The sequence below is a fragment of the Pterocles gutturalis genome, unplaced genomic scaffold (assembly GCF_000699245.1).
Source record: "Pterocles gutturalis isolate BGI_N339 unplaced genomic scaffold, ASM69924v1 scaffold493, whole genome shotgun sequence".
NCBI lineage: Eukaryota > Metazoa > Chordata > Aves > Pterocliformes > Pteroclidae > Pterocles > Pterocles gutturalis.
The window spans coordinates 52,103-67,660 of record NW_010125128.1 but is presented as its reverse complement, the minus strand read 5'-3'; the positions used below and the strand labels follow the sequence as shown (position 1 = coordinate 67,660).

Here is a 15,558-nt window from a genome sequence, read left to right as displayed (position 1 = left end):
CATTTTACAGGGCTGTTTGGCAGCAGAGCTCCCTACTGCGCACAAATGTCACATTAAATCAAACTGGGAGAATACAGAAAGTGTTAGAGAACATTTTGTGATGCTGCTGTTGGTTACAAAACGCTACAGCATATTGGAGGGAGGGATATGTCTTTGAGAAGTATTCAAGAACTGGTGGGGACAAAGAGAAGACTGCATTGATAAAAAGGTACTGTGAATTTGGGAGAGGCCAGCTCTGGTAGAGCCCTGGGATTTACAGGCCAATTCAAAAACAGAAATGGTATGTGTCAGTGAGGGGAAATTAAAAGAGAATGGAACATTTGGAAACTGTTAAAACTGGAAGAAGCAGCTGAAGAAGAAAATGCAAAATTTAAATAGTAGGTAACAGATTTGAGCATTGTGAAGTGGGAAATAATTTGCATCTTTTACTTCAGTGTAAAGTCTTTGTATATTGAGAAAAATCAAGTGTCTTGCAGGAGGATTGTCTGCTCTAGTGAGAGTAGCCGTCATTCTGCATTGGTTTAGAGATTTAGAAATTGGTGTGCTTTTTGCTGGTGACACACAATGTTATTCTGGTAGTCTAGATAGTAAATATTTCCAGTAATATAACCAAACCTGTCTGTGAGTTTTCTTTAAATCTCAGCAGTTACGTTCTGAACTTTTTGGTTTGCTGCTGTTCTTTCACTGATGGCTCAGCAGGTACAATTTCTAGGTTGGTGGGAATGGACTTCCTGGGCTGGCATAGCTGGATGTTTCTTTAGGAGTCTGGAATTACTGGCTTAATGTTATTTTTATAAGTTTTACAGACTAATTGTAGAAGTTGTTCTGAATAAACACCAAGTGGCAGCTTTTTTTGGGATCTTGCCAACTCTCTTGGTAGTTGTGAGAAAAATAATGTTTCCTTTCCCCCTTGATCTCCTACAGGTCACGTGGATTGCCGAAGCTGAAAGAGTCCCGTTCCCATGAGTCTTTACTGAGCCCAGGCAGCGCCGTGGAGGCCCTGGATCTTGGGTCAGAAGAAAAAGTCTTTGTCAAACCACTTCACAGCAGTATCCTTGGACAAGACTTCTGCTTTGAGGTAAAGAACGCTCTCCAAACACACAGCCGATTATATGCTGTTGGTTGGTCTGAACTCGTGCAGTGTGCTGTTCTGTGACTTTGTAATTGGAGAACAGATTGGCAGCCGCTTGCTATACTGAGGTTTGGGTGGGGGCTGTCTAACCAGCATGCGATTTCTGAAGTCCTTGAGGCTAATGGCATCAATCACTCAACGGAGAGAAATATTTTTCAATTACTGTGTCTTCTAATTGAAAAGTCTTAATTTGATAAATATCTAAGCATTTGTAGTTTGCATGCAAATACATGGTTTAAAAATACTATTGTTCGTAAGCTGTGTATTCATCCTCTCCAAATTCACCTAAATTTAAATTTAGAAAGTATACCAAACTGAGAAGTGTGATTTCCAGTGAGAGCACCCTTCCATTAGCTCAGCCTGTTCACCGATTGCTGAAGGAGAAGCTTCAGTAGCTGCAGACGTGTCCATTGCATGATGGAGTGTGTTGCAAAGATCCTCTTGCTGTTTCAGCACAGGCTGCGGCACGTGTTTTGGAAGCGCCTTGCAGGACCAACAGCGTATTCATGTGGGCTGTTTGGATGTGTCTGAGGCCATAATAATCTGTCGTCGCAGGGGCGGGTGACAGTCTGTCTTCGGCAGGATTAGTCAGATGTGTCTAAACTTCTGGAACAAAGATCTGTTTACAACCTGGAAAACTGCTCTGGCAGAAAACCGGCATATCAGGCCCTTCTCCCTTGGGATTTATCCAGGAACCGTTCCTGTTCGCTTCAGTCTCATTCTCCTAGTTGGAAGTGCTTTCCAGCTTGCTTAGGTTTGAGAAGTTGAGTGAAAAAAACTGGCAACAACATAGCTGTGAGGCTCTTGCCTCAAAGTGCTTTTTAATTGTGTGCACAAATGAATGGAAAGAGTAAATGAAGCTTGTCAGGCCACATACAAGTGAAAGAAACGACGGTGGTTCCCTCCCACGTGAAAGCAGAGTTGTGTATGGCATCGAGGGTCAGGGCCGGATCAGAGCACAATTCCTTCGGCTTGTTTTAGACTGTTGCTGTATGTATGGACTCTTGGAAATATTTTGTATTTCCTGAAGACACCATTTCCCATGTGTTTTGCCTGATATTAATACATTGTTAGTTCTGTCTGTCTTTACACTGTTAGAAACCAAATCATCTGCAGGGAAAAGGGCAAACATTTAATAGCTACGGATCCATTAGCAAGTGTTTTAAGAAAAATAAATTAACAGGTTGACAAAAGCCTTGTTTAAAAGTCTTTAAGAGAAGTCTCTGGTGCTCCTTGTATGTTTCTGTAGTTTCATATTCATTTGAACTGACTTTTTTTTATTCTACATTTTGTGGGCGTTTTAACCTCTCTGCCTTCTGGGTTCCCATATTGTTTTTCTGCCTTTTTTCATATTTACTTTGTTGCTCAAGCATTACTTATCTTCTTTTTTGCTTTTTGCAGCCTCTCACATGTCTCCTGGGCTTGCCTGAACTTAGCCTGTCATTTATATGTTCCAGGTAACCTACTCCAGTGGCAGTAAATGCTTCAGCTGTTCCTCTGCAGCAGAGAGGGACAAGTGGATGGAAAACCTACGCAGAACAGTGCAGCCAAATAAGGTAATAGAAACTGCAGAAATAAGATTACCAGGGAAATGGAGGTGGCATGATTGGATTTTAGTCCAGTGTTGGCATGATTGGATTTTAGTCCAGTGTACCAGGGCTTCGCACAGATGCATGCGCAATTAATTTAGTCTGGGGAGAAGTCAGTGTATCAAAAGCCGCTGTGTCCTGTTCTAGTGAGTGCAGTAGGTCAAACCTCTAATGAATAAATACATGTCAGCATGCTTCCTGATCCCTGCCCCGGTGCCTGCCTATGGTGTTTCAGGCTAGATTTCTGATACCATGCACCTCGGAAGGATGGGACATGGCTTCGTAGGTTTCATGTTTTACTGTGGGGGCACAGTTTGGGGAAGAAAAAGGAAGAAGAAAAAGGAGGAAAAAAAAAAAAAAAGAGTTTGAGCCAGAGTGAGAAGAGGGGTCAAGTTATTGATCAGCTGGAAATATCTGATAAGTCACCTGCATAGCTGGCATACCAGCTTCGAGGGACAGGCTAGCAGTGCTCTTGGAGTTATTCACAAGAGTAAGCAATGCAGTGTGCCATGGCAATCTAGCGGCTTTTGAGGGGCTTCTTTGCAGAGTGTTTGTTTTCTAAACCATTTCAGATACAACTTTTTGAGAAGAAAAATGTTCTAGTCCCCATCTTTGACATACAAAAGACAGCTGTTTGCCTCTACTTTAGAAAATATCAGCTTTGTAGAGATTCTGTTTCTGAATTCTGATTTTGTCCCTGCCTTGGACACAAAAGGCAGCCCTTTGCTGCTGCTTTAGAAGACAAAATACTTAATTTTTAGGGATTCTGAATCAAAGCTGAGCTCTTTCTTCTGCACAGGACAACTGCCGTCGAGCGGAAAATGTGCTCCGTCTCTGGATCATTGAGGCAAAGGACCTGGCCCCTAAGAAGAAATACTTCTGTGAACTGTGCCTTGATGACACTCTCTTTGCCCGCACCACCAGCAAAACAAAAGCGGACAACATTTTCTGGGGAGAGCACTTTGAGTTCTACGGTCTCCCTCCTCTTCACAGCATCACAGTTCACATCTACAAGGATGTGGAGAAGAAGAAGAAAAAGGACAAGAACAATTATGTCGGCCTGGTCAACATTCCCATGGCCAGTGTAACCGGTCGCCAGTTTGTGGAAAAATGGTACCCAGTCAGCACACCTACACCCAACAAAGGGAAAACAGGGGGACCTTCCATTCGGATAAAGTCCCGTTATCAGACCATCACCATCTTGCCCATGGAGCAATACAAAGAATTTGCAGAGTTTGTTACCAGCAACTACACTATGCTGTGCTCTGTGCTGGAACCTGTGATCAGCGTGAGGAATAAGGAAGAGATGGCTTGTGCTTTGGTGCACATTCTTCAGAGCACTGGGAGAGCTAAGGTAAGACCAGGCAGCTCCTGTCAGAACGGCTGCTTCTCACTTCTCATAGGTGATATCTTTTCAGCTAGAAGGTAGGAAGCTTGGGCTGGTGTGACCATAAGTAACAGCAGAAGGTGCCTGATGGGGTAAGGCTGACAAAAGGGTCTTAAGTATTTGAAAAGACTTGGGCAATTGCATCTGCCAGGAAGGCAGGTAGATAAGTACAATACCACCAGTGATTAGGAGTTGATACAAAGATTAAAGGTGCTGTATAAAAGCATAAGCAAGAGGACTATATAACTTCATGTTATTCTGAAAAGCGAGGGCCTGCATTTGAGTGTTTAGGAGCTTTTTCTATGTTTCTAAAATCATGATACAGGATAAGAGATGAGTAAGCAGGAGATTAGTAAACCAGAGAATTGCTTCTATAAATAAGTCTCTGATACAACAGGCAGCAGTGTGGCGTTGTTGATTCAGTGCTAAGTCAGCTAATCAATGCTAACATTGATGTGGTCAGTGTTTGAACAGCCTTTTAGAGAATCTAGACTCGGTTAATGGTGATCCCACCTGCCCCAAGGATGTTATTAGGACTTCTGGGTGCACCCTGATGGTTCTCTATGAGGCAGCAATTGGAGTGAGCCTCAGTTGCTTCAAATAGATCGTGGGAGAATATCTTGTAGGCCTCCGGAAATTCTGAGCAGCATTAACAAGCATTGATTTATCTGGATGCTGCCTGCCAAGTGGGTGGTACCGAGCTGTAGCCTGCTTCTTCCAGTAACGCTACCTAGAGCGAGTTAAACATGACCAGGCACAAGTGAGAGGGTTGGAGATGTGGAAGGATGGCCACAAGCAGTGTCTAGTTTAACTGCTCTGAAAAGACCCTTTTATGTTTGTGTAATCATATGGCACTCTGCTGTTCTCCCCCGATGGATGTCTCTGAAAGGCTGGAGCTCTGTGACAGCGTGTGATAGAATTTAATTCCTTACCAAGTTGTTTGTCTGATCAAGAGAAGCTGGTAGCTGGGATAGCTCTTGAAGGGTTGTGTTGAGATCCTGCTGGAAAGCAGTGCAAGCTGCGACAGGTAGATGAACTAGTGTTATAACTCTGCCTTCCTAGTGCCTGAGTGTTTGAACCGCTGTTTACTGAAAGCATGGAGCAGCTTAGGCTGCCGTAACCTAAAGCTGCAAAGAGAGAACATTTCCAGGTCACACTATGGTGGTGGTGAAGCATCTGGATGTTTGCAGTTTGCGCCAGAAGAAAATAATTCTCAGATTTTGCTGTGAAGAAATAACAATAATGGATTGAAAACCAAGAGTACTAAATATATTTTTGATCTACGATTCTATGAGATATAATTTTTTCTGCATATTTTACACTCATATGCTAGTAGGGCATCAGTTGATAGGGTTCTTTAGTTAATAGGGTTATGAAGCCTTACTACAGCACTCTTTGAACTGTTCAGAGCCTGTTGCCGTTTGCAGCAGAACCAGCAAGTCACAGTTACCCCTTGGCCCTAATTCAAGGTGGCGTTTTTGCTTTTTTTTTTTTGGGGGGGGGGGTTGTGGGGGTTTTTTTTGTTTTGTTTTGGGGGTTTTTGTTAGTTTTTTTGGTGGTGGGTTTTTTTTGTTTTGGTTTGGGTTTTTTTGGAACAGTTGAAAAAAAGAAAGGGGGAGAAATATGCTTCTTCTCCTGGAGAACTTTACAGTGTCTGAAATTGGATCTTGCAAAATACTGAGTATTTCTTGTGAAATGCTGAGTGTCCTTGACTCACATAAAGTTATCATTTCAGGAAATAAGTATTACTGTAGAATTAGACCCTATATTAAGAGTTTATTCACTGTATCAAGCCTTGCTGATAGTTCCTGCCTGGACATTTGAATATAGTTCAAGTTAAGCCGTATAGGTCCACAGCACATATGTTAACTTTTTTCCCCAAATCCTGAACCACTTTTGGTTTGTGAATTGAATTGATATAAGCCATTCTTCTCATTTAAATTTCAAAGCTGTAAGAATTTGTGCCTAACTTCCATCTTGGTTTTTTAAATCCAAGTTTTTATGTCATATTCAGTATTAAAAGATAAATGTAATACTACCCTTTCTTTCAGCAGACAAACCCACTGATAAACAAACTGGCAAGGGTTTCTGTTCAGGTTCTAAACTGAAACACAAGCTTGGCTGTAAAGGTTTTATTTTAGAGACGTTTGCTTTTCCCTTTATAATTTGTGATCTAGAACATTTATAAATACAATAAATCCAAGAGGAGCCCTAGCTATTTCCTTGGTCCGTGCTACATGTAGCATCTTCACGCCTTGTCCCACGCTGGGCAATTATTTCAGTAATCCTCTGGTTTCTCTGTTTATCCTTCCTTCTTGGCTTCTGCAGTTAGACTGGCATGACTGAGTCTGGTTAAAATAACCTCTTGCCATTTGACCTTTTTCTTCAGGACTTCTTGACGGATTTGGTGATGTCTGAGGTAGATCGTTGTGGGGAGCATGATGTCTTGATCTTCAGGGAGAACACGCTTGCTACCAAAGCTATTGAGGAGTACCTGAAGTTGGTAGGGCAGAAGTACCTTCACGATGCACTAGGTAAGGAAGTGCCTCTCTGCCACCTGTTTGCATTGCAAGGGCTAACCCTGAACTGTCTGCAACGTGACCAAAGCCTCGTGCACCTAGGAGTGTGTGATGGGAAGGAACTGCCTCAGCATTGAGCCCAGATATCTAGTATCCAGACAGCAAAATATAACCTGTCTTCCTCTTGATGCCCTTCCTCCACACTGAGGAAGATGCTCTTTAGTGCCTGTGGGAGTAGCACCCAAGGAAAGGCAAAGTTGACTTGATATAGCTGAGTCCCTCTTAAAGTTTGTGCCACCACAGTATGTTTTTCTGGGTAACCTTTTGTGTCTCTGGCTGTGATGAAGCGGTATAATACCACAGTTGATTTGTGGGCAACGGTAATTGTTCCGTCTGATATATGCCCAGGCTTAAAAAAGGGATTTTGACACAAAGTTTACCTTGTGTTGTGGTGTCAGGAGTGAATCTGGTGTTGTCATATGTGATACAATTAGGAGGAAATTACAGAAAGGGTTACAAATATGAAGCATATATTTCATTAATCTTTTGTGCTAAAGAAGCTCCTGCACTCACTTTAGGCTGAAGTGCCAGCTCCTAGGGGGTTAGATGCACTCAGGGCTGTCTGGTTGACAACCAAAGTTCTTGTCCACAAGTACATATTGCTGGGGCGTCTCCAGTCAGCCTCTTCCACGTGCTGTTGTAGTTAACAGCAAATGTTAGCTGTGGTGTTAACGAGTTAAGTGTGAGATGCCCACCATAGTGCTTGAGTGGAGTGCAAGTAGTAGAGGAAAAATAATTTCCAGATGCTTCAGCTGCAGCTATTGGTAACACTGGCACGTTCCAGAGTGACCCTTGGACTTGCTCAGCCCTTGCTTTTGCCACAGAACATTTAATTCATAAACATTTGTGTTAACCTTTTAAACTGATGCCTTGCCCCAACAAACATCCTTAGACAAACTCAGCCGGAGGGAGTGGGGCTGCAGGGCTACTGAGCAGCATGGGGCAGGAGATTGAGATGCAGACTGTCCAGGGAGCCTCCTGCCTGTGTTTATCCAAAGTGCTCTTTATTCACCACCTCATTGAAACTGCCTGGCCAACCTGCGATGTCCTACTCCGTTCCACCCATGAGGTTTTGATGTCCACAGTTACCTGCCAGTGGATTCTGATAACTGTGGTATTGTCCCCTCCCCACCAAAAGGTTCTGCTCTAGTCATAAGCCACTGCCTTGGGAATTACTGTCCAAGCAACTAAAATTGCAGTAAAGAGGACCAAAAACATGTGTGCTCTCTTCCAAAGAAACTCGCAGCCTCTCTACAGTTAGCTTTCACCAACTCCACACAATGTTTTACCCAAGATTGCGCAATGAGCCACCCATCCCCCTGTTGTTTCTTAGATGAAGAAAGCTTTGGAAATTGATACAAGAGAAACAAGACCAGGCCAAAGCCAAGTCCCACACCACATCCTTTCACAAAAAAAAAAAAAAAGGCAACTTTCCTTCCCAGCAGTCTCTCTTGTCCTCAGCAATCCCAGACGCTGGCAAGTCATCAAGGAGATAGTTGGCTAAATTAGTGCTCCAGGGGTCGGTATAGTCAGGTCTGTGATTATATGTGTTTTGGCCATTTCTTAAGTGTAATGAGCCTGTTCTGGTAATCTCATTCTCATGGGCGGAACTGCTGAGCACAAGTCGCAGCCCTAGGCTCTCGCCTGGTATGGAGAAATGAGCAGCATTACTTTGTACTGTGCTTTCTCAGCAGACTGAACGATCAGCTGTGGGACCAGTATATTGCACTTGACTGCAAGCCCCTTAATGTGCAGTAATTGCATAAAAATATTTTAAAATTAATGACTTCTAATACATCATTTAGAGCATTGGTGCTGAGTGATAAGATTGTAAATCACAGACATGAGAGACAGAAAATCCCCCTAAGGTCATCCAGCTTGTCTGTAGCTCGGGGCAAGATTGCTTCTGACAATATCCCCATCTAATTCTTTGTCAAGTTTTAAATGTCATTTTGCTCAGATGCTGTGTTCTTTGAAAGGATTAACAACATTACGCTTGGTGTTAGCTGTTAAATACATCTGTAAGAGCATCTTAATATACGATTAAGGCACGTTCTCGTGGACCACAAAGAGTAAATTTCAAATATGTTTAAGGAAAAAAAAATAGCCAGTAAGCAACAGTTAAAAGAGAATTGGCTCAACGGAAGTGATACTGAGAGTTTTGCAAATAAGTTATCTTTGTCCTCAGCAGAATTTTTTTTGGCCCCCAACAGGAAAAAAAAGCTTAAGAAAACATGCTGCCTGCTTTGCTTGAAAGAACACTGCTGACTTGAGATTCGGGGAGGGGGGCTGGGAGGTGTTTAAGGGTTTTTATGAAAACAAAGACAAAAAACCAAAACCCTTTTGCACAAACAAGCCTTGTGGCGGAGCCAGCAAGATCATCTGAGGAGATGAACCTAAAAGATACTGAATCATTAAATGAATGAATAAAGAGTTTTTCCTAGTGAACAAAAACAGTTTAAAAATCACTTGGTGTGCTAGTATAATATAGGAGGAGAACTAGTAAGTATTTTACTCCAATATGTCAAACAGAGGAACCGTCGTCTGGTTTTGAATGTGTCCAGTTTCTGTTGTGATGCCGCACGATAAGGGTGACAGAAATACGAAGGATTTTGAAAGGTGCAGGCTATAAAAATGTTACAGAGTGTTGGTAAAGGGTTGAGAGAATTAGGAGTGTCTAATTAGCACTTGAGTATTACTCTCATTCAAGAGAACGGTGACACTTTTTACAATTAAAAAATGGTAAATTTAGAAATAATAAAAATAAATAGCACTGTCAAGCGCATTTCCTGGGGAAATTATGAAGACAAATAGCACAGCTTCATTTCTAAGACTGCGGATGATTGTGGGTAATACAATTGGAATACAAAGTCAAATTCTGTTCTTGAGGCTATAAGTGTCTGCAGGGGCCCTGAGCGAAGCCATCCTGCTACTGCACCTGTATTTGGGGACAGCGAGGGCACAGGAGGCTGAAGCATCAGAGCACCAGCCGTCTGATCTGGTACAGCAAGTGCTGTGCTCTGAAAGAGCGGGGAGGAGTCCTGTCCCCAACAGCTGGTGTCTGGAGGCTGTATTGCAGACGCAGGGAACAGAAGAGGCAGTTGCTAAGGAAAGGCATAAGCAGGATTTAAAGGTGTGTCAAGGAGGCTTTTCATTTAACTACCCTGGTTTGTCATCCCCTTCCCATTGTCCAGGGGAGTTTATCAAGGCTTTGTATGAGTCGGATGAAAACTGTGAAGTGGATCCCAGCAAATGTTCATCCAGTGAATTAACAGATCATCAGAGCAACCTGAAAATGTGTTGTGAGCTGGCCTTCTGCAAGATTATCAACTCTTACTGGTGAGGCATCCCCCTTCCCCTTCTCCCCCCTTAGGTGATTTGCTTAGAGGGTGCTCATTCCTCCTCTGAAGATGAGAAAACAGCAGTTGTACAGGGAAATAGCATAGACCCACCTACTGAAACTGCTTTTGTTTCCTTTCCTCACTACCTTCCTACGTGTGACACCATATTGCAGGTGGAACTTGTGCCCAGACTGGGCTTCCAGTCCCCAGACTCTGTACCTGACAGGAGCTTCTGCTGAAACACTCTGCCAAGGGAACGCTTATTGAACTGTGGCTGAATAAGGAGGGGGAAAGTGAGAAGATAACAGCTTAGCTTGAACCTGGAATAAAAAACTGAAATTTTTGATGTGTATGTAAAACTTTCAGACCCCTTAGATCTGTAGAATTGAAAGGAAATCACAGGGAGGAAACATTGGCAGAGAGATTTATATTAATCTCTGTTTCTGAGTAGTAGTAAAAGAAGAATGGCCTTTCTGCTTCAGGAAGAAGCACATGAGAAATATTGAGAGAGCTTAACAAGCAAAATAAAAATTTCCGTTACGGAGATGAGAACAGTTTGGTTCAGTTTGTTTTTAATATTCTAACACTCTGCTTGCTGCAGGGTAGTGATGGATAAGTAGTTCTTAGCTTGCAAATCAGTGTGTCTGAGAATGGCTTCACTTAACATATATGAACATGGGATGCTGTAAAGACTGCTTAAGTATCGCCAGATTAAATGGGGATCTAAGAATAGACACCAAAGGACATTTCCTAGCCTAGAGAGAGTTGGGGTAGAAAAAAAAAAAAAAGAGCTGATACCAAAGGACATTTCCTAGCCTAGAGAGAGAAAGGGTAGAAAAAAAAAAAAGAGCTGATGATGTTTTCTCACAGATAATTATTTCAGGTGATTGGTCACCAGTTCAGCTTGTTGCATCTCATTGCCTGTGTGATTCTATTTCCTGGTTTATTGTTTTTCAGCGTATTCCCTCGTGAGCTGAAGGAGGTGTTTGCATCTTGGAAGCAGCAGTGCCTGAGCAGGGGCAAGCAGGACATCAGCGAACGCCTGATCAGTGCCTCCCTCTTCCTCCGCTTCCTGTGCCCTGCTATCATGTCCCCCAGCCTCTTCAGCCTCATGCAGGAGTATCCTGATGACCGGACGTCTCGCACACTCACACTTATTGCTAAAGTCATTCAGAATCTTGCCAATTTTGCTAAGTAGGTGGTGGCAGTAAAACTGAAATCTGTGTCTCTAGGGGTGCAAGTCACTGCAGGTTACAATGGAGCCAGGAGAGCCCTGGCAGTAGTCATGTTTGCAGGTGGCTGATTCTCTGGCAAACTGAAGTCAGCTTTAGAAAAGGAGGAAACGGTCTCACTTATGTGTGAGCGCTGTTCCCTTTGAGACACCTCAGCGCTGAGCTAGATAAATTCTCCTTTTCACATGCAGATTTGGGCCGTGTTGAATTCAGTAGAGGGGACACAGTGTAAAACCAAGAAGAGCCATGCATTAGCATGTCAGTGTGTATGCTGTTCAAAAGAAAAAAGGCCTGTTCCCACCAAGGAGCATGATTTTCCTCCTTTCTTCCTCCAAAATTCCCAGCTGAATGATACAAAGGGCATGGCAGGTCTCTTACAGGGGAGGGGATGCAGAGAAGGGGAGAAGAGAAAGGATGTCTGTGGGGGGAGAGATGTGTTGAGTCCTTGATAATAATATGAACTGTAAATTACTAGTATTTAAATAAGTTCCAGAAAGCCATGAATCTCTTAAATCGTCTGGGTTTTTTTCTCCCCAACCAAATCTTCAGCAAGGCAGGTCTAAAGTTAAGCATTTATGCAATTGTCTGTATGTTGTGTGGAGGCTGCTGACTGGCTTTCCCCCCCTCCCCTTTCTTGCAGGTTTGGTAATAAGGAAGAGTACATGGCCTTCATGAATGACTTTTTGGAACATGAGTGGGGAGGAATGAAGCGTTTTCTCCTGGAGATCTCTAATCCAGATACCATCTCAAACATGCCTGGATTTGAGGGCTACATCGACCTGGGCAGAGAGCTCTCGGTTTTGCATTCCCTCTTATGGGAGGTTGTGTCCCAACTTGATAAGGTAAAGCAGGCTGGAGGCCCGGGAGGGTGCATCCAGCGATTGTATCGTAGCAACAGTAAACACTAGGAAACATCAAGGGAGCAGCTGAAGCCTGCTTTGGGGAGAACAGCTTTTGAGAGGAATGTTTGATAGTGGTATTTCACAATTGTTCTCTCTGTGATTTCAGATCAGGGCCTAAAATGGGGCATGTAAGTGGTTGGTCTTCAGTATTAGTGCAAACACTTTGCAGAGAGCCTTAAGTAAGGACGGGTGTTAAATGGTGGGGGAGGCAGTGCTTAAAAGTAGACCTGGAATTCCTTGAGCAGCCTGTACTTTCTCATAAGTGAGCTGGAAAAAAGGGAAGGTGTTGGGACAGAAAATAAAAATGTTGCAGTGCCCTTTTTGCCGCTGATAGAGATTCTCGGCACACCATGCCCTACCCTGCCCAGCCCTGATGGGATAATGTGTTGGCCAGGCAGAACTGTTCTCATTAAAGATCTGATCCAAAGCATACTGGGATGTTGTCATTTACGTAGTCTTTGGATTAGATTTTAGAATACAAGACGATGTAAAAATATGGTTCCACTCTGTTTTATGTTGTAAAAAAAAGGAAGATGCTTTCTGCCATGTGTTGTGCTGGGGTTGTATGTGTTGTCCAGACTGTGTTCCGCTCATCGCAATAGACATCACCAACAAAAAGCATTGCTTCCGTGTAGCTATAGAAGGAGAAAAGACAGTAGTTTGGTCTTCCTTAGCTATGTGGCTTTGCAGGATCCAAAATCATTAAAACCTGGATAGCAAAGGTAGTTGATAAGACGTGGAAAAGCTGAGCTGTGAGTCATTATGTTTTTTGCAAGCACTTGGAACTGTTCCATGTTTCAACTTTTAGAGGTGCATTATTTTGTCCGTATTCTGTTTATATTATTTTTTCTTTTGAAACTGGAGAGGTGAGATGAATTACAATGCACTCTTAATACTTTCCTTGCATTAAGGTTTGCCAAAATAGTTATTTGTTGGGTATCTGTTTTCTCAGAGTACATTATTTAAAACAGAAAACAAAAAACTGAGCTTGTTGCATCAGCATAAATTGCAATGCCCTTGACTCAAAAAGGCAATATATATTAATCTTAGTTAATCATAGTTTGATAACAATTTATGGTCTTGTTTTTCCATTTCCCTCATACGTGCACACAGTGTACATTCAAAATGTCTCAGGCAGCAAAGTCTTTTCAGCAGCCTCAGGAAAACAGGCACAAAGACCAGATCCTCCATTTCTACAAACTGGGGTAAAGCCACCAGCGCAGGGAACACTGCCATCTCCTGCCAGCTGGTCAGGCGTTAGGTCAAGAGAAACCCAGCTCCACTCTTTAGAACTGCAAATAGATCTTTGGACTTGGTGTTAGTTGCTGTGAGCTGCTCTCTGAACACAACAGTAGTAAATGTCTTGGGCAGTGAGGAAAGGGAGAAGCCAGACCTGGATAAACCCTGAAAGCAGATCTGCTTTGCCCTTTCTGTAGGTTAGACACATGGATCTATCCTAACAGGCCCTTGGGAGCTGGTATAGTGGTTTGCTAAAAAGAGAATGAAGGGCTAAAGGTCCATTGCAATACTGCTTTACTGTAGGTAGTGACTGGGAAGTGATGAGACAAGTCACCTCAGAGATTTTAACAGACATGGAAAAAGTGCTGTACAAAAGCATCTGTAAAGAGACCTTTCTCTGGAGCCAAGCTGACTGAATACGTGCTTACAGGACAAAATAAGGATATCTTTGAAAAGAACATTATCTTTATAGTGGGGTTTTACTTTATTATAAACCTCCAGCACTTTCACCTTCTTCCTGCAGCTCAAGATGCTGAAGAAGGTGCCCTGTAGATGATATAACCAGCAGTGACCCAAAAAGAGAGAAAGATAAAGAGCCTGAACGAGCAGCCTTCCCTGCTGGAGGGTCAGCTGCTCTTCTCCTAGGCCTGGCCAACACTGAGCTAACACGTAATTGAACAAGCAGCTACACATTTAATCCCAGGCTGATGTGATAATGTTGGGATCATTGATGTTTTCATGCAGTTATTTTTCACTTTTAGGTAGGGAAGAACGCCTTAATTTTTGATAAGAGGGTGCTACAGAAGGTGGCATTGGTGTAGGATGCCAAAAGTTAAAGGCTTATGAAATGAAAACCTTCCCTTTCCCCGTCTCCCTCAACTCTTGCAATTCTCTCATGATCCCCCTGAATGCCGCATCCCCTTGTCTGTTGGCATGCATTTCCTTTACCACGTGACACCCTTTGCCTGGAAAGTTCACCCCACTAGCTGAATCTGTAGTCTTTGAATGCCCTTTAATGAGTAGATACCGTAGTTTTCACTTTGACTTCACCCACCCTGGACTTAGTTTGCTTTGCATGATAGTTTTGCATTGGAATGGCAATAGTTTTGTTTTATTGAGCATGATTTTTATTTTTTGGGAGTCAATCCTAATTTCTTTTCTATTTCCTTTTCTTTCCTCAATGTCTGCTGCACCCCGTTTCGTCTCCTCCATCCATCTCGTCGCCGTGGTTACGCTGCTCCGTAACACTGCATTACGGTCCTGGCACACCCGCACACAACCACCCATCCTCCTTCCTTCTACCTCCACCCCTCCGCCTCTGTGCATCGTTATCCAAAAAAAAAAACAAAACAAAAAAAAACAAAAAAAACCAAAACACTGGCGGATGTCGCGGTGCTTGTTGTCCAATTAGGGTGAAAATTCCTTCCTACAGGCGACCGTGGCAAAACTGGGACCTCTTCCACGTATTCTTGCCGATATCACCAAATCAATGACCAACCCTACGCCGATACAGCAGCAGCTGAGGCGTTTCACTGAGCACAGCTCTAGTCCAAACGTCAGTGGCAGTCTCTCCTCAGGGCTTCAGAAGATATTTGAGGACCCCACTGATGGGTACGTAGCAGCCAGAGCTCGAGGGAAGATGTGGGATAAGGGGTTGTTAAGCCTGTTAAGAGTTGAGTGCTTCGTCACCTGAACTGCCAGCCCAGGCCAGCTGTAGGAGCGGGGAGCTTGGGTCTCTGTCACGGGGAACACACAGTCCCAGTAAGAGGTGCACAAGGTGGCACTGGGGACCCAAAGCTTTTGACTTACCCAGGTCTCAAAGATGTCTCTGGGAGTCAATGACTCCAGCTGTTAAAAACCAGTTTTGCAATTTGCTGCTGGTCTGAGTGTCTGGATGCATAGTCAGCCGTAATGTTTCCTGCTGGCCATCAGGCTGCTTATTTACTGCTAAAGAAAAACTGGGCTGTAGGTGGAACTTGTCACCAGTGGGACAGCTAAAATAGTCCCTCCTCAGTTTAGTGCAGCATTTCTCACACTGTAACAGCTGCTCATCTGAAGCAAAAAGCTGTGCCATGGCAGAACTGCCAAAGAGCTTGGATGCTGTGGTCTCAGAGCAGTTTCTGTGCTGTCAGGTGCGAGGGCCATGGGGAAGTGTCT

General features: G+C 43.4%; 1 protein-coding gene across 1 annotated transcript in view; it reads left to right on the top strand.

Annotated features, from left to right (window-relative positions):
- RASAL2 (RAS protein activator like 2) overlaps positions 1 to 15,558 on the top strand; it is a 96,817-nt gene that overhangs the window by 68,481 nt on the left and 12,778 nt on the right. Inside the window, exons 5-12 of the mRNA XM_010078426.1 lie at positions 925 to 1,078; positions 2,590 to 2,688; positions 3,521 to 4,075; positions 6,498 to 6,642; positions 9,882 to 10,026; positions 10,986 to 11,222; positions 11,901 to 12,102; positions 14,834 to 15,012. Of these exons, the coding sequence (XP_010076728.1) occupies positions 925 to 1,078; positions 2,590 to 2,688; positions 3,521 to 4,075; positions 6,498 to 6,642; positions 9,882 to 10,026; positions 10,986 to 11,222; positions 11,901 to 12,102; positions 14,834 to 15,012 (1,716 nt within the window). The remainder of the gene's footprint in view (positions 1 to 924; positions 1,079 to 2,589; positions 2,689 to 3,520; positions 4,076 to 6,497; positions 6,643 to 9,881; positions 10,027 to 10,985; positions 11,223 to 11,900; positions 12,103 to 14,833; positions 15,013 to 15,558) is intronic.